The 22,712-nt window shown below is 62.6% G+C and overlaps 1 protein-coding gene across 1 annotated transcript in view; it reads left to right on the forward strand.

Moving 5' to 3' along the window:
• The first annotated feature begins 1,932 nt into the window (after nucleotides 1-1,932).
• COL20A1 (collagen type XX alpha 1 chain) overlaps nucleotides 1,933-22,712 on the forward strand; it is a 21,525-nt gene continuing 745 nt past the window's right edge. The window contains exons 1-31 of the mRNA XM_023748271.1: nucleotides 1,933-2,014; nucleotides 3,896-4,006; nucleotides 7,137-7,280; nucleotides 7,584-7,727; nucleotides 8,994-9,152; nucleotides 9,471-9,590; nucleotides 10,320-10,484; nucleotides 10,927-11,091; nucleotides 11,345-11,502; nucleotides 11,805-11,934; nucleotides 12,582-12,727; nucleotides 12,813-12,936; nucleotides 13,106-13,245; nucleotides 13,682-13,811; nucleotides 14,016-14,158; nucleotides 14,301-14,436; nucleotides 14,778-14,920; nucleotides 15,098-15,227; nucleotides 16,211-16,246; nucleotides 17,330-17,468; nucleotides 17,761-17,903; nucleotides 18,094-18,203; nucleotides 18,649-18,807; nucleotides 18,913-18,990; nucleotides 19,399-19,485; nucleotides 20,012-20,065; nucleotides 20,941-20,994; nucleotides 21,080-21,133; nucleotides 21,414-21,467; nucleotides 22,087-22,158; nucleotides 22,286-22,352. Coding sequence (XP_023604039.1) covers nucleotides 1,933-2,014; nucleotides 3,896-4,006; nucleotides 7,137-7,280; nucleotides 7,584-7,727; nucleotides 8,994-9,152; nucleotides 9,471-9,590; nucleotides 10,320-10,484; nucleotides 10,927-11,091; nucleotides 11,345-11,502; nucleotides 11,805-11,934; nucleotides 12,582-12,727; nucleotides 12,813-12,936; nucleotides 13,106-13,245; nucleotides 13,682-13,811; nucleotides 14,016-14,158; nucleotides 14,301-14,436; nucleotides 14,778-14,920; nucleotides 15,098-15,227; nucleotides 16,211-16,246; nucleotides 17,330-17,468; nucleotides 17,761-17,903; nucleotides 18,094-18,203; nucleotides 18,649-18,807; nucleotides 18,913-18,990; nucleotides 19,399-19,485; nucleotides 20,012-20,065; nucleotides 20,941-20,994; nucleotides 21,080-21,133; nucleotides 21,414-21,467; nucleotides 22,087-22,158; nucleotides 22,286-22,352 — 3,577 coding nt within the window. The remainder of the gene's footprint in view (nucleotides 2,015-3,895; nucleotides 4,007-7,136; nucleotides 7,281-7,583; nucleotides 7,728-8,993; nucleotides 9,153-9,470; nucleotides 9,591-10,319; nucleotides 10,485-10,926; nucleotides 11,092-11,344; nucleotides 11,503-11,804; nucleotides 11,935-12,581; nucleotides 12,728-12,812; nucleotides 12,937-13,105; nucleotides 13,246-13,681; nucleotides 13,812-14,015; nucleotides 14,159-14,300; nucleotides 14,437-14,777; nucleotides 14,921-15,097; nucleotides 15,228-16,210; nucleotides 16,247-17,329; nucleotides 17,469-17,760; nucleotides 17,904-18,093; nucleotides 18,204-18,648; nucleotides 18,808-18,912; nucleotides 18,991-19,398; nucleotides 19,486-20,011; nucleotides 20,066-20,940; nucleotides 20,995-21,079; nucleotides 21,134-21,413; nucleotides 21,468-22,086; nucleotides 22,159-22,285; nucleotides 22,353-22,712) is intronic.

Here is a 22,712-nt window from a genome sequence, read left to right on the forward strand (position 1 = left end):
AACCATTTTGCCTGATGGCCAGGCCTTCCTAGCAGCTGGGAGCCTGGGGGAGTGGGCGCATCTGGCCCATCCCCCCCACTGTCCCTGTGGCATTTGGGGGCACTTGTCTCCTTGCACTGTTGACTGGGTCTCCCCCTCCACCTGGAGCTCCTGTCTTTGAGCTGCTGCAGGCTGGCTTGTCCCCAAGGTTGGCACTAGAGCGGTGCCTGTGTGCTCCCCGTTTGCACCAACCTCGCCTGTGCTTGAGGCTTCAGTGCTCTGGGACCATGGGCAAGGTAGGGGTCTGGGGAGGGCCAGCCCTGCCCTTAGCCCACCGCCCCGCCCCCCCCATGTGCCCCAGCCTCCAGCGAATCTCACTTCCTCTAACCTGAGGACCTGTGCTTTCTGTGCCTGCTCCCCCCAAAATACCTCTGCCTGCAACAGCTGAGCCCAGAGAGGCCTGAGAGCACCCAGAGGTCAGGCCTGCCCATCTCAACTACCTGGGCTGGGGTGGGCACCCCATCTAGGCGCTGATTCCTGGGATCAGGTCTGCCAGGCTGTGGGACCATCGGGGTTGGCTGGGAGGGCATGGCTGAGGCTGCAGGCTGCGGAGGGTGCTAGAGAGGCGGCCTGTGCAGATGGGGCTCCCAGGAGGGTGGGTGTGGGCCTGGGCACTGGGACCACAGCATAGACCCAGGGGCTTGAGGTCCTGACCTGGGAGTGATGCTGGAGGACTGGCGAGGGGGGTTGGCTGGCGTGCCTTTGGGGTCCACGCTGCCAGAGAAACCCAATGCCCATCCCCCCATCTTGGTGTCCAGGGCCATCTGTGGTGGCCTTTGTTCCTGAGCCCCTCTTTGGGGCAGACCCTGTGGAGTGAGGGATAAAGGTGTGGGGTCCCCACACCATGAGATGGGGTCCTTTACCCTGGGATCTCTGCCCCACTTAGAGAAAGGTCCTGGGCAGCCGATGGGAAGGGTGGAGAGCCAGGGGCGGGAGGAGGCTGAGCGCTGGGCGGGGCAGTGATGTTGGAGGAAGGGCCTTCATAAGCCCTGGCCTCCCTGTGGCTGCAAAGGACCTGAGCGGACGGAGCAGGTTGGTGACTGGCCTGAGCCACTGGGCTGGGTGGATGAGCTTCGGTCTGAGGGTGACCTGGACCTTTCAGAGAAGCTGGGAGGAGCTGAGCTCCAGAGGTGGGCGGAGGGCTCTGCCTCTGGAAGGGGTCCAACTGAGTCAGGCCAGGTTTCTGGGGAGAGAAGGATCTGCCTCAGATTGCGGGTCAGGAGGGCCCAGGCACCCAGAGCACCCACATAGCCCCCGGTCCCTTCACAGCCTGAGGAGCCCAAGAGCTCAGCCACCCCTGCCCTGGGTGAGGCTGGGCGAGGGTGGCCAAGGGCCTGAGTGTCCTCTCTGCACTGTCAGCAGAGGCTCAGAGGCATCTTGGGAGGGAGGGGTGCCCCCAGAGGGCTCCCCCATGACCTAACCCCACCTCCCCAGGCCTCCCCTCCCCACTGAGAGGCCTGCTCTCCCCAGAGGTTCTGCGCAAACTTGGGTCCTACCCCAGCCGCCTGTTCCTCCCTAGGCCCCTCGGCGCTGACAGTGCCATCCCAGTCTGGTCTAGCGATGAGTGAGTGAGTGAGTGCAGCCACGGGTCAGGGCTGAGCTGGCCAGCTGGCCGTGGGCGTCCTGAGGACGGGATGGGGGCCCAGCTGCGGCTGAACCAGCGTCGGGGGCGGGGTGGCTGGCAGAGGGGCAGCTGACCTCTCGCTCAGAAAGCTCTTGTGGGACCTGCAGACGGGGCCACAGTGGGTGGGGCGAGCGGCTGAGGGTGCAGCGTCCAGGGACGTCTGGAGGGGGCACAGTCCCCGCTGTGGATGGAGAAGCTCTGGCTTTGCCATCAGGAAGGGACAGATGGACAGAAGGCTGAGCGCCCTCTCCTTCCCCAGGCTGAGCACCATGGGTGCCCACGTGCACCCCCACTTAGGGGTCTGCCTCTGGCTGTGGCTGGGTGTTACCCTGGGACTTGGCCAGGAACAAGGTAAGGACAAGGGGTGGGGACTTTCTGGGGACTGAGCCCCCGCCTGCTCTGGCCCCCAGTGGTGGCTGTCCCGGTGGAATTGGTGCTTGACGGCCCAAGGGGTCATCTGTGCTCCTTTGCCAAGTCTAGGCTCCAGCTGGCTGCTTCACCTTTGGCCTTGTGACCTTTCACCTCGCCTTGGGGAGGCTTCTGTTTTCTGGTTAATTTTTTAAAAACAGGTATTAATACCCTGCAGTAATTCTCTCATATTAATGTTCTGTTATTAATTATTCCATGAACACCTTACAAACAGTACAAACCTGCAGTAAGGTGAGCCCTCACAACACGGGCGTTGCTTCTAGCCCCTCCCTGCTTGTCTAGGCGCGTGGGGTGTTACATTCACAGCAGCCTCTCCCTCAGCCCTTCACGTGGCCTGGCTCTGACCACATCCTAGAGGGCACTCACTCCATTTCCCTTTAGGGGCGAACGTCCATGGCCGGGCTGTTTGTGACGCCCCAAAAGGGTCGCACCTTGACTGAGTTTGTCCCAGGAAAGCTGGGTGAGTGGGCGCTGGGATGGCCTCTGCATCTGGGGACTGAGGCTCTGGAGCCGGCTTGGCCCAGAGTGCAGCCCCTGGGGAGTGAGGGCAGGGCCGCCTCCCACTGTCCCAGCTCACCCCGTGGGTCACGGGTCACGGCTGGGACTGCTCTGCTCAGGGTGCGGCTCAGCCAGGCCAAGGGGAGCCGACCTGCTTATTTTTGTGGCAGGACTTCTGTTTGGTTTTGCACCAGGTTGGCGACTGCGCCTGGAGGGGCCCCTCAGTCCGGGGGCTCTGACAGGACCACACCAGGGTGGGGTCGGGTCACTAAGTGCCCCCAGGACAGTGAGTTCAGGACTCTGCTGGCAGCCCCTCACCAGGTCCCTGCAGGATTCTGGCAGACGCTGGGGTGGCAGCCCTTCCCTGAGGATGGCCCTGTGGAGGGGGCGCTGTCTGCACAGCATCCTGTGTAGACCCCCACCATCGGGACCCGAGAGGCAGCGTGGGGTGCCTCCCCAGCATGTCAGAGGCACAGGGACACACAGAGGCTCTTCATGAGCCCGAGCTGGGCCCCTGCTCACAAGGGGCTTTTCAAAGCCCCAGACATTCCTGTCTTTCAGCCTGGAGTTGCAGGGAGCAGCGCCCCCCCCCCACCCCCACCCCCCACCGGAGGCAGGCTCAGCTGCTCCTGCTCTGAAGCGTCATTGTGTCTGCACGGGTGCCCCCATTCCCTGCCCTCCTCCCCGCGCACCCGGCTCTCAGGGGGCGGCCAGAAGAAGCCCATCTCTGTCCCCATTTTCCAAAAATAGCTGCTCTCACGGTGGAACTCCCGGAAGCTTGCCTGGGAGGTCAGGATATGCCCGGGCTCAGGCCACCACTGCTCCCTGTCCTCCAAGCTGCACCCTCACGGCACCCTCACATTCCAGGGCGCCCACCCCATGGGGCTGTGTGAACCTCACTGTAACCTCAGCAGCTGGGGGTCTGCAGTAGCCACACAGCTGCCTCTCCCACCGCCCACCCCCACCCAGACTTGGAGGGGAATCCAGGGAGGTGTAGCTGCCTTGTTGGCTCAGTGCCTGCTGTCGCCTGCGGGGCAGTATGGCGTCTCCGGGATGCTAGCCCAGGCCTCGCTCAGCCTCAGCCCGGGCAGGGGGACACCCCTCAGAGAGCCAGTGGGGGTGGTCCTGGCACCTTGGACCCTTAGGAGGCCCCGGTCCCCCTCCAGCCCTGGGCTGGGCTTCATTTTCTCAAGGTCCCCGCAGTGGGGCCAAGGCCTCCTCACACCAGACAGGTCCCTTGGCCCCCCACAGCTGTTGGGGTGGCTCCTGGGGGTCAGTCCTGACCACCCTGTCCTGTCTCCCCAGCAAATGGCCGCCTGAAGCTAGCTGTGCTGCCCGAGGACCAGCTGCAGATCAAGTGGACGGAGTCGGAGGGGGGTGGCCTTGGCTACCTGGTGCAGGTGAAGCCCATGGCAGGTATGGCCCTGCACCTCCCCACCCGCTGTGAGGATGGAAGGCGGCTGTGCACGGCTGTCACTTACCGACTCTGCGTCTCAGCACCCACGTGGCTGTGTGATTCTGCCCTCCTTGCTGGGGCAGGGCGTGTAGTAGGAGAATCTTACGTTTCCCATGTGACCCCATGCCTGGCACATGCAGAAGGCGCCCAGCCACTGGCTTTTGAAGAAACAGTGGATCCCTGCTCAGCTAGAGCCCTTTCAGGATCCTGCATGTTAGTGGCTGGGAGGGCCTCCTGGAGCAGGAGGGAGGCCGAGGGGTCCTGGAGGCCGGCACAGGCTGGCCACAGAGCTCCGCAGACATGGCCGACGGAGAGCCCATGGACAAGAGTGTCATCACAGGGATGGGCGGAAAGTGATGCGGGGCCTGAGCTCGCCCCTGGGGGAAAAGGGCCGTCCTGGGCCCACAGTCCCACCCCGTCCCACCTGCCCTCTGCTCCCAGGAATAACCCCTTGACTTGGGTGTAGTTTTCTAATATTTTCATGAAGCCAAATTCATCTCCCTCATTTTCCAAATCGTTTATACCTTTCCCAGTTTTAGTGAGAAGTAACTGACATACCTGAGCATATCAGCGCAGCCTACAGGGGGGTTGGTTCACATGTGCTGTGAAAGGACTGCAGTAGCTGCCTCTCACAGTGATCCTCTCTCCAAGATACAGCAAAGTGATAGGATGAAAACAGGATTCACTCTCTGAACATCTTCCCTGTGTATCCTAGACCAGCATCAGCCGTAGTCAGTTTGGTACATTCCAACCCTCGACTGACTTATACCTGGGAGTCTGTCCCCTCCCGAGCCTCCACCTCTGGCAGCCACAGTCCCATCTCCTTCTCTATGAGTTTCTAGGTTCCGCATATAAGTGAGATTGTACAATATTTGTCTTAGACCTATTTTTCTTAGCATAATGCTTCCATGGTCCATCCATGTTCTTAAAGTGGTAAGATTTCCTCATTTCTGTGGTTGAGTAATATTCCATGTGTGTCCATCACATTCCCATAGCCATTCGTCCATGGTTGTGAACAGTGTGAATGACGTCAGCTGTGTGAGCAGCGCTCACTGGACATGGCGCTGTGCCCGCTGGAGACAGTGATCTAGTTTCCTTCGCATGGACACTCAGAAGTGGGATTGATGGGCCTAAAGGCAGTTCCATTTATTTTATTTTATTTTATTTTATCAATCAGCTTGTTCTGTAGATTCTGTTTATTTTTGCTAATCCCCACCCAAGGATATTTTTCCATTCATTTTTAGAGAGAGAGTAAGGGAGGAGGAGAGACAGAGGAGAGAGAGAAACATCAATATGAGAGAAATACATCGATTGGTTGCCTCCTGCACGCGCCCTGACCAGGCTTGGGGATCAAGCTTGCAACCGAGGTACATGTGTACATGCCCTTGCCCGGAATCAAACCCGGGACCCTTCAGTCCACGGGCTGACACTTTATCCATGAGCCAAACCGGCTTGGGCAAGACAGTTCCATTTTAAGTGTTGTTGTTGTTGTTTTTTTAAATAGGTTTTTATTGACTTTTAGAGAAGAAGGGAGAGGAAAAGAGAGATGGAAACATCGATGAGAAGCATCATCCATCGGCTGCCTCATGTCCCTACTGGGGATCGAGTCTGCAACCCGGGCGTGTGCTCTGACCAATCAAACTGTGACCTCCTGGTTCATAGGTTGATGCTCAACCACAGAGCCATACTGGCCGGGCCATTTTTAATTTTTTTATGGACCTCCATACTGTTTTCCACAGTCTGCATTCCCACCAGCAATGCACAAAGCTTCCCTTTTCTACGCATCCTTGCCAGCACTTGTTTGTTGATTTGTTGATGGTAGCCATCCTGACAGGTGTGAGGTGATAGCTCATTGTCGTTTTAATTTGCATCTCTCTGATGATCAGTGACTTTGAGCATCTTTTCATGTACCTGTATGTACTCTTTGGAGAAATGTTTATTCAGGTTTTTGTCCATTTTTAAATTGGATGATTTGGGTTTTTTGCTATTGATTTGTATGAGTTCTTCATATATTTTGGACACTAGCCCCTTATCAGATATGATTTGCCAATATGTTTCCTGTTCAGTAGGGTGTCTTTACATCTGCTGATGATTCTTTTATATCCTCCCTGGTTTTTAGTCCACTCATCCATAAACCCCCTACTGTGGTCGTAGGTGCGTCTTTCTCTGTTGCCTCACCTTTGTTGCTTTGTATGTTGAGGCTGTTATAGGGGCACCATTTAAATCATGTCTTCCTGGCAGATGGCCCTTCACCACGGAGCTTCCTCCTGCTCGCTGGCGTTCTCACTGAGGTTCTCCCTTCTGTGCCATCGTGTTGGTCCAGGGAGATCTCTGTTCACTTCTCTTAGGTGCATCTTCCCAGGAGCGCAGAGCTGGTGTTGCTTTCACACAGTGAGACAGACGTGGCCTTTTCATTGAAACATTTTTTCCAATTTCTATTCCATCGAATGACCCGCAGATTTGGGTTTAAATATTCATCTTCCTACTTTTGTTTTTGTTACACTCATTCCACCTTTGTCCTGTCCTTTCTTCCCACTCTTCATAGCCTTGTTGGGTTTCGTAACTCAGCAGCAGGGGTGCCTGCTGAGCTGAGGCCTGGCGCTGCCCAGCGTGCAGCCCGAGCTGGTGTGGAACTGCAGGCAAAGGCAGTGCTTGCTGAGCTGCTGTGTGAATGCTGCTCGCATGGGCTCTGTGCCATGCTCTCCCTGGGAAAGGCGCTCGGCTCCTGTAGGAGTGCGCGGGGAACAGGGAGTGGACTTTGTTCTCATGTCCAAGGCTCAGACTGCATGAAGTCTGCGTCTAGCACATAGCAGGTGGGGTGCAGCTGGGGGACGGGTCGGGTTGGAGGAAAGAATGACAGACCTCTGGGCCAGAGTGAGTGTGAGAACAGCTGGTACTAACACACCAGGACCCCAGAGTCCCCAAGGCCGGGTGTGGTGTGGGCGCCCAAGCAGGGCAGTGTGTGTGCGGAATGAGGAGGAGCCTGGACACACATGCACACACACATATACACACATAGGATACCCATGTGGGCACACACATATACACGCACTTTGCTGGCCTCACCAGCTCTTTCCAACCCCATCCCAGGGGACGTGGAGCAGGAGGTGATGCTGACCACCAAGACCCCCAAGGCCACAGTGGGAGGCCTGAGCCCCTCCAAGGGGTACACCTTGCAGATCTTTGAGCTCACTGGCTCAGGGAACGTCCTGCTGGCTCAGAGGGAGTTTGTGAGTAAGTCCACTGTCCCCCACATGGGTTCCCGTCTCTGGGGGTGAGTTTGTGGCAAGGCGGCTGCAGCTGAGCCCTGGCAATGCTTCTGGGCTGGCAGCCTAGGCCTGCGTTTGAGCTCTGCTCCTCATGAGGCCGCCAAGGAGCCTCAATTATAACTCCTGACCCCCCACCTGTCTCCTATGGGACCGGGGTCCCACGGAGCCCGGGATGTGCCCTTGCTGGGAGGGTTGTGTGGACAGGCCCACGGCCCCCCGAGGCCTCTGCGCCCTGGTAGGGTCCTGACAGCCACTTGCATCTCTGCAGTCGAGGATCTGAGGAGTCACTCTGCGAGCAGAAGCAGCTGGAGGCCCCTGGGGGCAGCTCTGGAGCCCACACCTTCCCACATGGGGAGCCAGGACCCTGACCCCCGAGTCATCTTGGCCCCAAGCCAAGACCCGCCCGCTCTGGGTGGGTCCAGGTGGGGTGAGGGTAAGTTTCTGGGAGGAGCGGAGTCCAGCGTCTCATGTTTTCTCTGCACGTGGCCAGAACTTTCTTCCTGATAGTTGACCTCATGCTCTCTAGCCACTCTCTGAGGCTCACTCAAACCCACGGGGCAGGTCATTCCCTGGGGTGTTCCCAGGGCCCCAGTGCCTGGTCCCATCCTCCCGACCCCCCAGGTATCCCCCAGGATGAGTGTTTTAGGTGAGAAGTGACAGCTGTGACCTCCCCCAGGATTTCCTGGCAAGGATCAACGCTCCCCCAGAGGCCCCGGGGGAAAGGCCCCTGCTCAGCTCAGCCCAGAAAGGCCCAGCCGCACCAGGACGTCTGTGAGAAACAGAGAGACGCCAGGTAAGACGGCCAGGGCACCAGCGTCCGTGGCTTGCAGGGGCAGGGGTGGTGTGACCTGGAGCAGGTGTGCCGTTTCCTGCACAAGGTCCTGAACGCAGGGCTGTGTCTCCCTCATCAGATGGTCTCACTGCACCTGCCTTCTCAGGAGCCTCCACATGGCCTCTGACCCTGACTCTGGGCTCAGCCTGGAGGTGCTGTCTCTGTGCTAAACTCAGGGGGCCCCAAACCCCAGACAGGGGTCACAAAGCTTTGTCTCCAGAGCTCCTGGGTCCTCAGGACAAGCCCTCAGGCCAGAGGTGAGACCTCAGCCCAGAGCAGGCAGATGGAGCTGTCCGTGGTACTGACCACACCCACTCCAGTCGGTTGACCTGCCTTGGAGCCTCTGGGTGTCAGCCTCTGTATGTGTGCGCGAGTGTATGGGTGTGCGTGCGTGCGTGTGTGAGTGTGTGAGTGTGTGTGTGCCAGTGTATGAGTGTGTGTGCATGAGTGTGAGTGTGTGTGTGCGCGTGCGTGTGTGCGTGTGGCGGGGGGCTGATCTCGAATAGTAGCCCTCACATAGACAAGCACACAGTGGCCAGCCCTGCCAAGGGTCCTGGAGGGCAGAGCTGCTGGGGCTCCATTAGCCTTCTTTGACGGGCTTGGAGGAGCTGGCCCCATGGCCCAAGGTCCACACAGGGTTTCCTGAGTCTGGTGAGATCGAAGCACCTCTGGAACCTGTCCCCCAAGACTCACCAAGGCTCAGCCAGAGGCCGAAACCCTGTGGCCCCAGCCCCTCCACTAACCCAGAGAAGGAGATCCTGGGTGGCTGGAGCCCAGCTCAGAGCAGCTTGGCGTCCTGCAGTGGCGGTGGGCTTCGCCCACACCTCTCCTTCCTTGCCCACCCAGCTGGCCTCCAGTTCCATTGCATGCCTCCCACACCCGCCGACATGATCTTCCTAGTGGACGGGTCTTGGAGTATTGGCCACAGTCACTTCCAGCAGGTCAAAGACTTCCTGGCCAGCATCATCGAGCCCTTTGAAATTGGGCCGGATAAAGTCCAAGTAGGTGGGTTCTGGCCCCATACCCTGAGGCCCCACCCGGTGGTCCTCACAGTCTCTCCCTGGGTCCCATGCAGGCGTGAAGTGGGCCAGGGGCGGGAGGAGACCTTTTTGCTGACTGGTGTGGCCTGCAGCACCAGGCCAGGTGGGGTCCCCAGCTGTACTGATGGGACAACTGGCCCCTGGGGGACATTCTGGTAAATCCTGTGTGGAAAGCAAGGGCTTTGCAAGCATGTGCTCTCCCTAGCGACCCCGGGCGGCCAGGCTGTGTGCGTCCTGCCTCCGCCCAGCACTCCAGCAGCCATGCCCGCACCCGTCTTTTCAGGCCTGACTCAGTACAGTGGAGACCCCCAGACCGAGTGGGACCTGAACACCTTCAGCACCAAGGAGGAGGTGCTGGCAGCCGTGCACAGCCTCCACTACAGAGGGGGAAACACATTCACAGGTCTGCCCCTGCCGCCCTCCCCGCATGCTGCCCTGCGCTCAGCCTCCCTTTACATCCCTCCCAGACTTGCAGGTTTGTGCATAAAACAAGCCCAGTGCCGGGCAGAGCTGGCCCCCACTCTCACCTTTGTAAATGACAAATCACCCTCATTTATTTTTTAAAGTTTTCTTTTTTATTAACTTCAGAGAGAGGAAAGGAGAGGGAGAGAGAAACATCTATAATGAGAGGAAATCATCAATGGGCTGCCTCTTGCATGCCCCCTACTGGGGATGGAGCCTGAAACCCAGGCATGTGCCCTGACGGGGAATTGAGTCTTGACCTCCTGGTTCATAGGTTGATGCTCAACCACTGAGTTCACCAGCTGGGCTCACCCTAATTTCTTTCTGGTCAAAATGTGGTTTCTGGTGGGTGGTTTTGCTGAAAGTGAGTGGCTCCTCTGGTAGACAGAAGCTTCTGGAAGGGGCCACCAGTGGGTGTGGGCATGGCCTTGCTGGAAGCAACTCCTTGGGGGTGTCCCCACAGCACAGTCTCCTCCCTGTTCCCCACACTGGGGGCCTCCGTGCCTTTGAGGGTAGGGGAGGAGGTGTCCCTGCCCTGCAGATGCCCCAGCCTGGAGGGTCCAGGACTGACACGGTGGGCAGAGCGTGGGGCCAATGGCTGGAGGAGGTTTGGGCAGGAGGGTGGGAATGGGTGGTGGAGGCCCTGCACTCGATCCCCGTTGCTCCCAAGGCCTGGCCCTGACCCACGTGCTGGAGCAGAACCTGAGGCCTGCAGCAGGTCCCCGCCCAGAGGCAGCCAAGGTGGTGATTCTCGTGACGGACGGAAAGTCCCAGGACGATGCCTGTGCTGCTGGCCGCATCCTCAAGAGCCTGGATGTCGACATCTTTGCTGTGGGTGAGCAGCCGGATCTCTGCAGAGTTCTCACAGCCGTGCAGGTGGGAGTTTGCATGCCTGCTCCGCCCCCTCTGGGGCTGGAGGGCCCCTGGCCTCTCAGCCTTAGCCCTGAGTTTGCAAAATGGGAGGACCCATCCCTGCTCAGGGGGCTGTGATGGTGCTCACGCCAGGCTCTGAGCACCGCGGGCACCTGCAGGGAGGCTGCAGTCACGGCAGTGGGGCATGGGCCAGTTTGCAGGTCTATAAACATATCCCCGCCCAGCCTCACCTCTGCACCAGCCCCAGCTGCCATCTCTCCCGGGGCCCTGTTAGATGACCCAGTCCTGGGTCCTGTGGAGTCTTGGGTACCAGGATGGCTTCCCAACCCGATGGGTGACTCCGATTGTAAGCGGTGACAAGGCTCCACGGGGGCCCCTTCCCATTCTCTGGGCCCCGTGGGCAGGTGTGAAGAATGCTGATGAGGCTGAGCTGAGGCTCCTGGCGTCCCCGCCACTGGACATCACCGTCCACCACGTGCAGGACTTCCCCCAGCTCAGCACACTGGCCGGCCTGCTCAGCCGCCTAGTTTGCCAGCAGGTCCAGGGCAGAAGCCCACGTCCCGGCCCAGGTGAGCTGTCAGATGGGGACTCCAGGGCAGGTCACCTATGCTTGAAGCCTGGCCAGGCCCTGCCCTCCCCTGTAAGGACTCCCCAAAACCTCTCCCACCCCTTTCCCCTGGCCCTGCGTGGGTCTGCAGCTCCCACCTGGGGAACACCTGTTCTTCCTAGAAGTGGCCACCAGGGGGAGCAGGAAGAGTCTCTATGCCAGCTGCCTGCTGGGGCGCTGACCATCTGCCCTTCTTCCCTCAGTTAAACCGGCAGCAGCTCCTCCAACCCTGGACCCCCTCTCCGCTCCCACCAGCCTAGTCCTGACCCAGGTGACCTCCTCCAGCGTCCACCTGTCCTGGACTCCAGCCCTGCAGCCGCCACTCAAGTACCTGCTGGTGTGGCGGCCTTCTAGGGGTGGTGCCCCCCAGGAGGTGAGAGTGGCCTTCCTCCTGTCCATGCAAAGTCGGGGCTGGAATGGAGACCCAGGGAGGATGAAATCAATGTGGGGAAAGGGTAGAGTGCAGGTGGCCCTGCCACAGCCCGAGTCCTCAGGCCACTCAGGTGGCCAGTGAGCAGCTGTGGCAGATGTGGCTGCTCCTGCCTCCCGTGACTGCTTGGTGCCTAGGAGCTGCTCTGCTCCAGGAGCCCTGGATGGAGCTGGCAGGAAACCAGGACTGACCCCGCCCTGCCCATGTCCACTCGGCCGGCTCCACCCAGGCTCCTCCTGTTGCAGGTGGAGGTGGATGGGCCCAGCACGTCCACGGAGCTGCATGGCCTGGCCTCCGGCACAGAGTACCTGCTGTCCGTGTTCCCTGTGTATGAGGCAGGGGTGGGTGAGGGCCTACGGGGCCTGGTGACCACAGGTGGGTGGGGCAGCTGGCTGTTATGGGTTTTAGTCTTAATCCGGGGTGGGGCACCACTCCCAACTTGCCGTGTGACCGAGGCAGAGTCACTGGACCTCCCTGACCCTCAGTGCCCTCCTCTGAGTACCAGTGATGTCATTTGTGCCATCACCACAACCAGAACAGTACTGTTACTGTTCACATGTTTCTGGAGCCCCAGGCCCCTGCTGGGCCGCAGTGGGGCGCCTGCCCTGAGCCCTTCACCACGCGGTGAGGCGTCCTGCGGCTCTGCACTGGAAGTGCACAGCAGTGGCGTTCTGTGTCCACGGAGTCATGCACTGTCCCCACTGTCAACTTTAGAACAGAAACCCTGCGCCCTTAGCTCTCCCCCGTGCAGCCCCACGCTGCTCCATCGTTGCCATTTCAGGGCACGCGGCATGTGGCCAGCTGCCTCTGGCTTCCTCATGGGCTGTTTACCTCTTGGGGGCCATGGCTCTCCCACCCCAAACAGCGACCCACGGGTGGCTTTCCCCAGAGCTGTGAGCTGGAGACTTGGCCCAGGGTGAAGTTTGGGGAAGAGACTCAGCGTCGTCGTGGGTGCCCGCAGGGCTGTCCTCCAGCCTGTGTCCCTGATCTGTGATGCTTTCTCCTGTGGTGCCCCCTTCCAGTGCCTCTGCCTCCGCCCCAGGCACTCGCCCTGGCCACAGTGACGCCCAGGACCATCCACCTCACCTGGCAGCCCTCGGCGGGGGCCACCCAATACCTGGTGCGGTACTCGCTGGCCTCCCCCAAGGGCGAGGAGGAGGGCAGAGAGGTGCGTGACAGAGGGTGGAGGAGGCAGCTGGGGCCAATGGGGTGGGGAGCGAGGTGAGCAGGGGCTAATGGAAGTGTCCCCCCAGGTGCAGGTTGGGCAGCCGGAGGTGCTGCTGGGTAGCCTGGAGCCGGGCAGGGACTATGACATCTGGGTGCAGAGCCTGCAAGGTGCACAGGCCAGTGAGGCCCGGGGCATCCACGCCAGGACCCGTGAGTGCCCACCTCCCCAGTCTGCCACCCACCAGTGGGCAGAGGCCTTCCATGGGGTGAGGTCCCCGTCTGGTGGCCCCACTGGCCTGGCCATCGCCCATGCTTCCCCCATTCACTCGGGGGGGGGGGGCGGTGGCTGCTGGTCCCTGAAGCCTTGCTGTGTCCACAGCTCCCCTGGCTCCCCCCACACCCTTGATCTTCTCAGACGTGAGCCATGACTCGGCCCGTGTGTCCTGGGAGGGCACCCTGAGGCCGGTGCAGCTGTTCAGGGTCAGCTACTTGTCCAGCAAGGGCAGCCACTCGGGGCAGGTGAGAGCAGGCTGATGTCCTGTGGGGGAACTGGCGTCCAGGGTGCTGAAGTGTCCACGGGGCCCAGCACCTCAGCTGCCCGCCCTGTATTCACAGAGCACTGACACCGTCCCTGCCCTTGGGGGCCCCAATCTGGCAGGGGTTGGGGGGACACGTGTGAAGCAAAGAATGACGGTGAATGACAGCCCCGATGAGGCATGGGGCACGGAGTGCTGTCAGGGGTGAAATCCAGCTGTTGGGCTGTTTGGGGGATGGGGAAGCCCCAGGAGGCCCTGCCATCGTGTGGGAGACCTGCGTTCCCCTTCCCCACTCGGGGCGAGGCCATGGGCTGTCCTGGGCAGTGGGCCGGGGCCTGGTCTCCATCTAGGCAGGGGATGCCTGCTCCCAGCGTGAAGGGTCAGCTCCAGGCCCCGCTCGTATGGCCCCCACCTCGCAGATAGAGGCTCCTGGCAATGCCACCTCGGTCACCCTGGGCCCCCTCTCCTCCTCCACTACCTACACTGTCCGCGTCACCCGCCTCTACCCTGGGGGCGGCTCCTCCACCACGACCGGCCGCCTGACCACACGTGAGTCCTCCGGAGCCGCCAGTGTGCAGTCGGGGCCCAGTCCGAGGAGGATGGGAATGTGGGCACAGCCCCCACATAGAAAATGGGGGTCCCCTCGGCCCCCAAGTGTGACTCGAGCCAGCAAAACCTCTTTAACAGGCTGTGAGTCACCCCAGGGGGTGGCGCAGGCCCTGCCGTCCAGCCTGTCTCCCTGCCCTCTTCCAGGGAAAGTCCCCGGCCCGAGCCAGCTGTCCGTGACAGAGCTCCCTGGGGATGCGGTCCGGCTGGCGTGGGCGGCCGCAGCGGCGTCCGGGGTGCTGGCCTACCAGATCAAGTGGACGCCTCTGGGGGACAGGAAGGCCCATGAGGTATGTGAGAGAGAAGACCCCTGCCCATCCCCAGCTCCTAGGCTTCCACCCAGTGTGGCATCTCGGGACCTGCCTGCCCAGCCCAGCCAGCCCCGTGGGAGCCACCACTCGCAGAGTGGACACCTGCCCCTCCTCTCCACAGATCTCCGTCCCGGGGAGCCTGTGCACGGCCGTCCTGCCCGGCCTGGGGGGGCCCTTGGAGCACGAGATCACCATCCTGGCCTCCTACAGGGACGGGGCCCACAGCGACCCCGTGTCCTTCCACTACAGCCCCAGAGGTGACCCCTCAGCTACAGGGGGTGGCGCCGCCCCAGGGCCCCAGACCGCCTCAGCCCCACACTCCCAGGGGCACCCACAGGCAGTTCCCTAAGGCCCCGGCCTTCCAGGCAGGTGTCCCAGGGTGGCCGAGGGTCCGAGTCACCTGGTGGGCACAGTGCTCACGGTGGTCTCAGAGCTGACCGGGGGCCTGTCTGCCCGAGGTCCCAGGGCTGCAGGTGTGGTACCGGTGTGGGGGGTGGGGGTGGGAGGGAGGGTCATGTGGCAGGGCGTGCCACAGAGCGTGCTGAAGCATGTTGCTGCCTTTTGGCCCAGCCCTTGCTGACCCCCCACTGCCCTTCAGTCAGCCGGAGCCCACCCTCCAACCTGACCCTGGCTTCTGAGTCACCAAACAGCCTACGGGTCAGCTGGACGCCCCCCACTGGCCACGTCCTCCACTACCGGCTCACGTACATGCTGGCCTCAGGCTCCGGACCAGAGAAATCAGTGAGTCTTAGTGGATCAGGGAGCCATCGCCCCTCGTGGGCCTGGGGCCTGGTGGCGGGGGGAGGCGTGGCCACCTGTCTGCCGCGTGCTTCCGAGGCGAGACACAGACGAAGGAGCGGAGGTGCCTAAGCGAGCAGAGGCGCTTGGTGGCGGGTGGCTCAGCAGCTGTGCCCCCAGGTCTCTGTTCCAGGACCCAGGAGCCATGCGATGCTCCCTGACCTGCTGGCAGCCACCACGTACAGGGTCCTGGTCTCAGCAGTGTACGGAGCAGGAGAGAGTGTGGCAGTGACTGCCACAGGCCAAACGGGTGAGTGGGCATGAAACCCCAGGCCCCAGGCAGCCCCCAGCGCCCAGAACTGTGGGGCCACTCAACCGGGGCCCTCCCACCGGCGGTAGGCCCTGTCGCTGCCAGCACAGGGCCCGCGCTGCTGTCGAGCAGAAGGGAATCGGGTTTTTGCGTGAAGACTTCGCTGTAGAGACAGCTGAGACCAGCAAAGCTCCCGCTGGTTGGCCAGGCCCCTCGTCCGCAAGGCCCAAAGCTGGGGACCGTGTCCTTGCCCTCTATCTGTGCCGAGGTCAGGGCAGCCGTGCAGCCCACAGGGCCGCTCGCAGACAGGCAGGCGGGCGGGCGCACAGGCCATGGCAGATGACCAGGAGAGGCGCCCAGCACCTGGCCGTGGTGTCAGTGTTCCCGGGCCCTGCCCCTGCAGGCCAGGCCCACGCGGAGGGACCACTGTGCTGTCTGTGCTGGTGCTGTGGACAGGCCCAGACGCTGGGAGCCGAAGGCCCTCAGGCGCCAGCCAGCCTGGTCACCTCAGCTTCCCTCTGTGTCCCCTCCATGGTCCTGTAGTTTTGGCTTGAATGCCTCTAGGGTTGGGGGCCCCACTGCTCAGTGGACAGCTGCTGCACTCAGTGCCCTTCACGCCCCAGAACACCCTGAGCGCCTGGCGGTGGGCCACGCCTGCACAGCCCTGGACGGCGTGCGGCCGGGGGGCGTGTCCGCACACCCTGGCATCTCCCTGGCCCTGCCATTTGGGACACATCGGGGTGGCCGATACCCTGTCAGTGGAAGCACCATGGGGAGTGCTGCCTTCCAGGGGTGGAAGTAAAGACCCTGCGATGATGGGACACCACCCCATCCCTCCCCGTCCCTGAGGCACGGGGGCAACAGGTCCAAGGACCTGCGAGAGGGGAGGCAGCAGTTGGGCTCCAGCCCATCTCCAGCCGCAGGAGGCCCACTGCCCAGGGGCTCCTCCCCGCTGACCCTGACCTTCTGTCGCCTCTCAGCAGCCTGCCCAGCCCTCCACCCAGATGGCTCCCTTGCAGGTGGGTCCTGTCCTGAGGCAGGTGCTCTCGCTCCCCACCCCCACCTGTCCCCCCTCCTCTCGGGCCCCTAGGAAAGGGCCTGGGGACAGTACAGGGCATCAGGCAGGCAGGCTCACACCTTTACAGGAGGCACCTCAAGGTTCACAGTCTAGGTTACTGAGGCTTGTGCAAGGTCACTGTCCAAGGCAGGGCTGGGCAAACTTTTTGACTCGAGGGCCACAATGGGTTCTTAAACTGGACCGGAGGGCCGGAACAAAAGCATGGATGGAGTGTTTGTGTGAACTAATATAAATTCAAAGTAAACATCATTACATAAAAGTACGGTCTTTTTTTTTTTTTAGTTTTATTCATTTTAAACGGCCGGATCCGGCCCGCGGGCCGTAGTTTGCCCACGGCTGGTCCAAGGCCATAGCTAGGACTCAGTGGGGCAGAGGCCAAGCGGGAGCCCTGGGCCCTGTGCAGCCCCCCTGAGCCACTGCTGACCAAGCTCTGGGCGGGGAGAGGGGCCACCCAGTCACCTGGCGAGTGTGAGACCCTCCCACGGCTGACACGTGGCCGCAGCTGTGGCCAGGCGGCTCTGCCGAGCGGGGTGGTGAGGTGGTGTCAGCAGGTACAGGGAGGGGAGCCCGTCCTGTCCTGATGGCTGAGTCTCTCTGGGGTCTCCCGGGAGTGAGCAATGAGGCTGCGCCGTTCAGACCCCGAAGCAGGGCAGGCCCACCTGTGACCGGAAGTGGGGCCAGGCGGGCTGTCACTCCTGTCCGCTCCCACCTGAGCGCTGAGCACCCAGTGGGGAGAGCTGCACGCTCACTTGGTACGCTCAGCACTGGAGGAGTGGCAGGTGCTCTGAGTGGCTAAGTCCGGTGGGTGGTGAGACTGCTGGGCATCCGTGACTGCGGGCCGGGTCAGACAGCGCCCTGGGGCGGCCGAGTCAGCAGCAGGAGGAAGGTGGGCACACCCCATTTTGGCGCTGAGCTCTCGGCCTTGGGTGTCCTCTATGGCTCCCTGCCCTGCACCCTGACACCTGCTTTTCTTTCTCTTCGCCTCCCACCTGTCTGTCCCTGGGTCTCCACCGTGGCCCTGCAGGCTTTGACCTCATGGCGGCCTTTGGGCTTGTGGAGCGGGAGTATGCCTCCATCCGCGGGGTGGCCATGGAGCCCTCCGCGTTTGGCTCGACCAGGACCTTCACACTCTTCAGGGACGCTCAGCTGACACGCCGAGCCAGGTGGGCGAGCAGGCGGTGGGCTGAGACCTGGGTGTGGGCACAGCATCGTGACACTGGCTGGGATGGAACGGCCTTCGGTCCTGGGCGGGGCAGAGCCTCGCCCTCAGAGCGCCTCTGGTTGAATCTCCCCACAGCCCCGGAGGGAGTTCTGTCCCTTACACCCGGTTATGCGTGGGGAAACTGAGGCAGGAGAGATCTTGGTCCCATGGGTCTGGGCCCTGAGGAATAGCTGTGGCCCCTCCAGACCCCATCCCTCTCAGGCCTGTGGTGACCCCAACCTGTGCCCCAACAGCGACATCCACCCGGCCGCCCTCCCGCCTGAGCACACAGTCGTCTTCCTCCTGCGCCTCCTCCCCGAAACGCCCCGCGAGGCCTTTGCGCTGTGGCAGATGACAGCCGAGGACTTCCGACCTGTCCTCGGGGTCCTGCTGGACGGTCAGTTGGGAGGGCGAGTGGGGGGGGCAGGCTGTCCCTAGAAGCCTCACCGGCTGATAACCCTGAGCAGATCCTCCAGACTAGGCCGAGAGCGCTGATGCCCATCAGGAGGCAGGGCTGCTTTCCACACTGGCCTTGCCCCCCCACGTGGGTGGGTGGGGTCTCACTCGCTCCTCGCCCTGCCCCGCAGCAGGCAGAAAGTCCCTGACCTACTTCAGCCACGACCCCAGGGCGGCCTTGCAGGAGGTGACCTTTGACCTGCCCGAAGTGAGGAGGATATTCTTCGGGAGCTTCCACAAGGTCCTGGAAGGTTCCAGATAGACCAAAGCCTGTGCCTCACCTGCCTGAGAGCCTCCAATGCCCCCCATGTTCTGGAACAGACTCCCCTGGGCTGTGCAGGATGTGCCCCACCCCCAGCAGCAGCCTCCGTGGCCACGCTGGAGCTCTCCTTGCTGGGGGCCACCTTGGCCCGTCCAGCCTCTGCCCCTGCGGTCCCCTCCGCCCCAGCATCCTGTGGGGCCCCATCCTTAATTTGGGTTGAAGAGCATCCCAGCCCTTTTCTCTGCTCCTGCAAATCCTAGAAGGGCCCGAGCGGGTGCATTTCGTCCATTTCACAGAGGGGAAACTGAGGCCCAGGAGGGGGTGGGGTCCCAGAGACTGGGGGTGGGGTGGGGTGGGGCCCCCAGTGATGGGTACTTCCTCCCACCTGGCCAGGGCTGTGGGGAAACTCTGTGGTGTCTCGCAGGTGCACGTGGCCGTGGGACACTCCAAGGTCCAGCTCTACGTGGACTGTAGGAAGGTGGCCGAGAGGCCCATTGGGGAGGCGGGCAGCCCTCCCGCCACCGGCTTCATCACGCTGGGGAGGCTGGCCAAGGCCCGGGGCCCCCGGAGCAGTTCGGCTGCGGTGAGCCTCGGCTTCGTCCTGCCTGGCCACTCAGGGGCCGGCAGATCCCCAGCCCCTCCTGTCTGAGCCACATCTGGCCAACCGAGCTCCTGCCCTGACTTGTAGCTGCAGCTCCAGATGCTGCAGATCGTGTGCAGTGACACCTGGGCGGAGGAGGACAGGTGCTGCGAGCTCCCTGCGTCGGTAGGTGGGCAAGTGCCACAGGGTCTGGGGGTAGGCTGGCTGTCCCGGTCATCGTGGTGCTGGGAGAGATCTGGGCAGGCTTCCTGAAGGAGGTGGCTTCTGGGGAGCATCTTGGAGGCCCTGGGGACAAAGCAGGCTGGAGCTGGCCAGAAGGTCCCAGCTGCAGGGTGGTCAAAACCCAGCACTCAGGGCCACGCCCCTTTTCTGTGACTTCCCCATGTACCATGCCGGGCTTGGCCATGCTGGGGCCTGCGTGGCAGTGAGAGAGGGTGTCCTGCCCCGGGGTGTGTGCTGGGCAGCCTGGGGTCAGCCCCCAGGATCAGGTCCCCTCCCCTCCCCCGCAGCCTCCCAGGTGTCAGACAAGATCTGGGAGAGGGTCCATTTAACGATGGGTCTCCTTTCTTCTAGAAGAACGGAGAGACCTGTCCTGCCTTCCCTCCCGCCTGCACCTGCTCCTCGCAGATACCTGGGCCCCCGGGACCCCAAGGGCCTCCAGTGAGTCCAGCGGCCCCTCCCCGGCAACATCTGCTGCCACTGGCAGATGAAGGTGGCTCCTGCCGCGCCCCTTAGCTGGGAGCCTGGACCGAGCAGCCTTCCCCAGGCCTGCCGCACCCTGAAATGCTGCCTGTCACCCCCAACCATGGGGCCCCTCCTGGCAAGCCCCTTCCTTCCCCGGCCCCTCTTCCCAGCCAACCCCCCCTCCTCTGGTGTGGGACCTAGCATGTCCCATCTTTCCTGACTGGGGTGGAGTTCCAGGACCATCCGGCCTGCAGCAGGGTCGTGACCCCCACCTGGGGCAGGTCCAGCCCCTCTGCACCCCCTGAGGGAGGCTCCAGGGCCGGCTGCAGTGGGAAGGCAGGTCTGTGAGCACTGGCTGTGTGCTCTTGGTGCAGCCCTCCCCAGAGAGGCCGCCTGCCCCGAGGCTGCACAGTGGCCGCACCCGGAAGCCCCTTCCCTTTCCCCGAGGGCAGGACTGGAACCCAGGGCCATGCTGGGCTCAGCCCTGCCTATGCCCCTGCAGGGCCTCCCTGGCAGGAATGGAGCCTCAGGACAGCAGGGCTTCCCAGGACCCAGGGTAAGTCCTGGGGAGTCCTGGGGGGGCCTGGATCCTACCTTCCTGGGGAGGACCCCCAGCACATTCACAAGAGCACAGGGGGGAGCCCACGTGGTCCACCAGCCAGGGGGCTCCCCCCAGGAGCGAGGTGCCTCCCCAGGAGGGCCCAGCTCCCCACCCAGGGTCTTGGCGGCCAGTGTGACAGGGAAGGTGGCCCACATTGTACGCGGCTTGGGAGTGACTGTTTTGTGAAAATGGCGCGTCCCTGGCGTCGCTGGTTTGCTGATTTTCACACTCACACTCAGAAAATTCGTTTTTTTCTTCATGGAGTTTGGTGCATTGATATGCTTAATTCACAAAAAATGATTTCAAAGCATTTTTCCATGCAGTCTCAGTTTAAATAGTGTTGGTGTCGTCTGCCCCTTAGAGGTTTGGTTTACGGTGTAGTGAGGTGACCGGTGTTTGGGGTTTCTTTACTCCCCATCTCTGGGACCTGGAGAGGCGGCCCAGGCCCAGTTCCTGGCTCTGGAGTAGGGTCGCAGCAGGAACCCCCCAGGTGTGGCCGTGGGTTGAAGACCTCTGTGAACCTGGTCTGGATGCCACAGGCCGGCTAGAGGCAGGGTGCTACGGGACCGGGGGAAGGGGGGGACTGCAGGAGCGGCCTGGTGCCTTCTCAACACCCCCCCGCACCCGTGTCTCCAGGGAGAGCCCGGGCCACCTGGACAGACCGGACCCAGAGGTCCTGGAGGTCATCAGGGGTCACCAGGGACCCAGGGTCGAACTGTCCAGGGACCTGTGGTAGGTGTTGCCTCCCTTCCCTCCCCCACTGCCACACCCCCACTGCCCCCGGGCCCCTCAGTCTTCGCCCTGGGGCTCAGTCTATATTTCCCCTCCAGGGTCCACCAGGGGTCAAAGGAGAGAAGGGGGACCATGGACTCCCGGGCCTGCAGGTAGTGGGCGGGAGGGTCTCGGGGACAGGGCCTGCTCTGGGTCCGACTTGGCCCCAGCCTCGCCAGCACCTCTGCTCTCTTCCAGGGCGACCCCGGCCACCAGGGCGACCCCGGGGAGGCGGGCCTCCAGGGTCCGAAGGTGGGAGAGAGGCCCGCTGGGGAGGGTTTCGAGATGGAGTCTGTGGGGTGGGGTTTCCCCTCTCTCTCACCCCACTCCCATCCATCCTGCCCCCACCCGTGGCCTGGCCAGAGGGGAGGGGAAGGCCAGCCCATGCAGGGTGGGGTCAGGCCCTGAACTTGGCCAGCTCACTGCTCTCAAAGTGAGGCACAGGGGTGCACCCCTTCCCAGGTGTGGGCTGCCGTGGGAGGAATGTGTGGGGTCCGAGCCCCCCTCCAACCCGCCCTTCCTTGGCCATCAGGGCATGAGAGGCCTGGAGGGCACCGCTGGCCTGCCCGGACCCCCTGGACCTAGGGTAGGCACCACCTCCCCCGTGAGCCCAACCCTGCCCATCCCTACCCACACCCCCTGAGGTTCCTTGGGGCTGAACTGAGCGTGGTCACCCCCACAAGGTGACCTGGGAGTCCTCACTCTGCTGGGCCAGCCCTTCCTGGGCCCTGCCGGGCATGCAGTGTCCTGTGCCCTGGAGGGCTGCTGGAGAGGGGCTTTCTCACCCCGCTGGGCAGCCCCAGTCACGCCTGCACCCCAATTCCACATCGCAGGGAGATGCCAGGGCTCCCGGTGGGCCTGGCTGGGGATGCGGCCCCAGGCCCTTCTCCCTGCCTACTGGAGGGCTGGGGACCCTCCTCTCTCAGAAGCACCTTCCCTCCCCAGCTGGCCATTCCTGGGGTCCCTGCTGAGCTCAGTGCCTGGGAGCTGCTCTGAGCAGGGGTCCTGGGCTGCGTGCCCAAGCTGCCCATCTGGGTGGACATGAGGCACGGCCTGCAGGAACAACAGGCCTGTGGAGCTGGGGACAAGCCGTGGGGTCTGGTCTGGGTTCAGGACAGTGGGGACCGAATGACCAGGCCAGGGCTAGAGGGAGGAGGGGCCAGACTCGCTGGGGGCTGCAGTCTGCGACCTCTGCGTCTCGGCAGGGCTACCCGGGCATGGCGGGAGCCAGGGGGACCAGTGGGGAGCGAGGACCCCCAGGGACTGTGGGGCCCACGGTAAGTCCTCTCCACACCTGGACAGCCCAACAGACGGTGGGGGGAGGGGCACACATGTGCAAAGTCAGCGTCGCTGATGCTCAGGGGCATCCTGCGCCCACACACGTGTGAAGTGAGGCCCGTGCAGGCAGTGACGCTGGGGCTGGTCTGCAGCAGGGAAAGTGGGGGGACCCTGCCAGGCCCAAGACAGGCAGGTGGGGGGCAGGTGATAGGCCTGTGGGCTCCAGGGGGCGGGGAGGGATGGGGTCCCAGCAGGTTCCTGGAAGCCAGGAAGATGGAGGCAGGGGCGGCAGGCGAGCAGGGACAGGGATGTGCTGTGTGCAGGCCTGGCTGGCTCAGGCCGCGGGGGCTGTTCTGGGGGGTGGGGGTCCCAGCCGTGGGCACCGAACCCATCTGAGAGGCAGGTCTTTTGCCCGCTGGGGATTCATGCCTCCGAGCCTCCAAGGAGCAGAAATTGTGCCCACCCTGTGGGGGCTTGAATGCCTGGTCTCCCTCCCCAGGGACCGAGCCCCACGCTGCGAGGGGTCAGGGCTGCCGGGGTCAGGAGGGGGAGG

This window comes from Myotis lucifugus, unplaced genomic scaffold (genome assembly GCF_000147115.1).
Source record: "Myotis lucifugus unplaced genomic scaffold, Myoluc2.0 scaffold_1234, whole genome shotgun sequence".
Lineage (NCBI taxonomy): Eukaryota > Metazoa > Chordata > Mammalia > Chiroptera > Vespertilionidae > Myotis > Myotis lucifugus.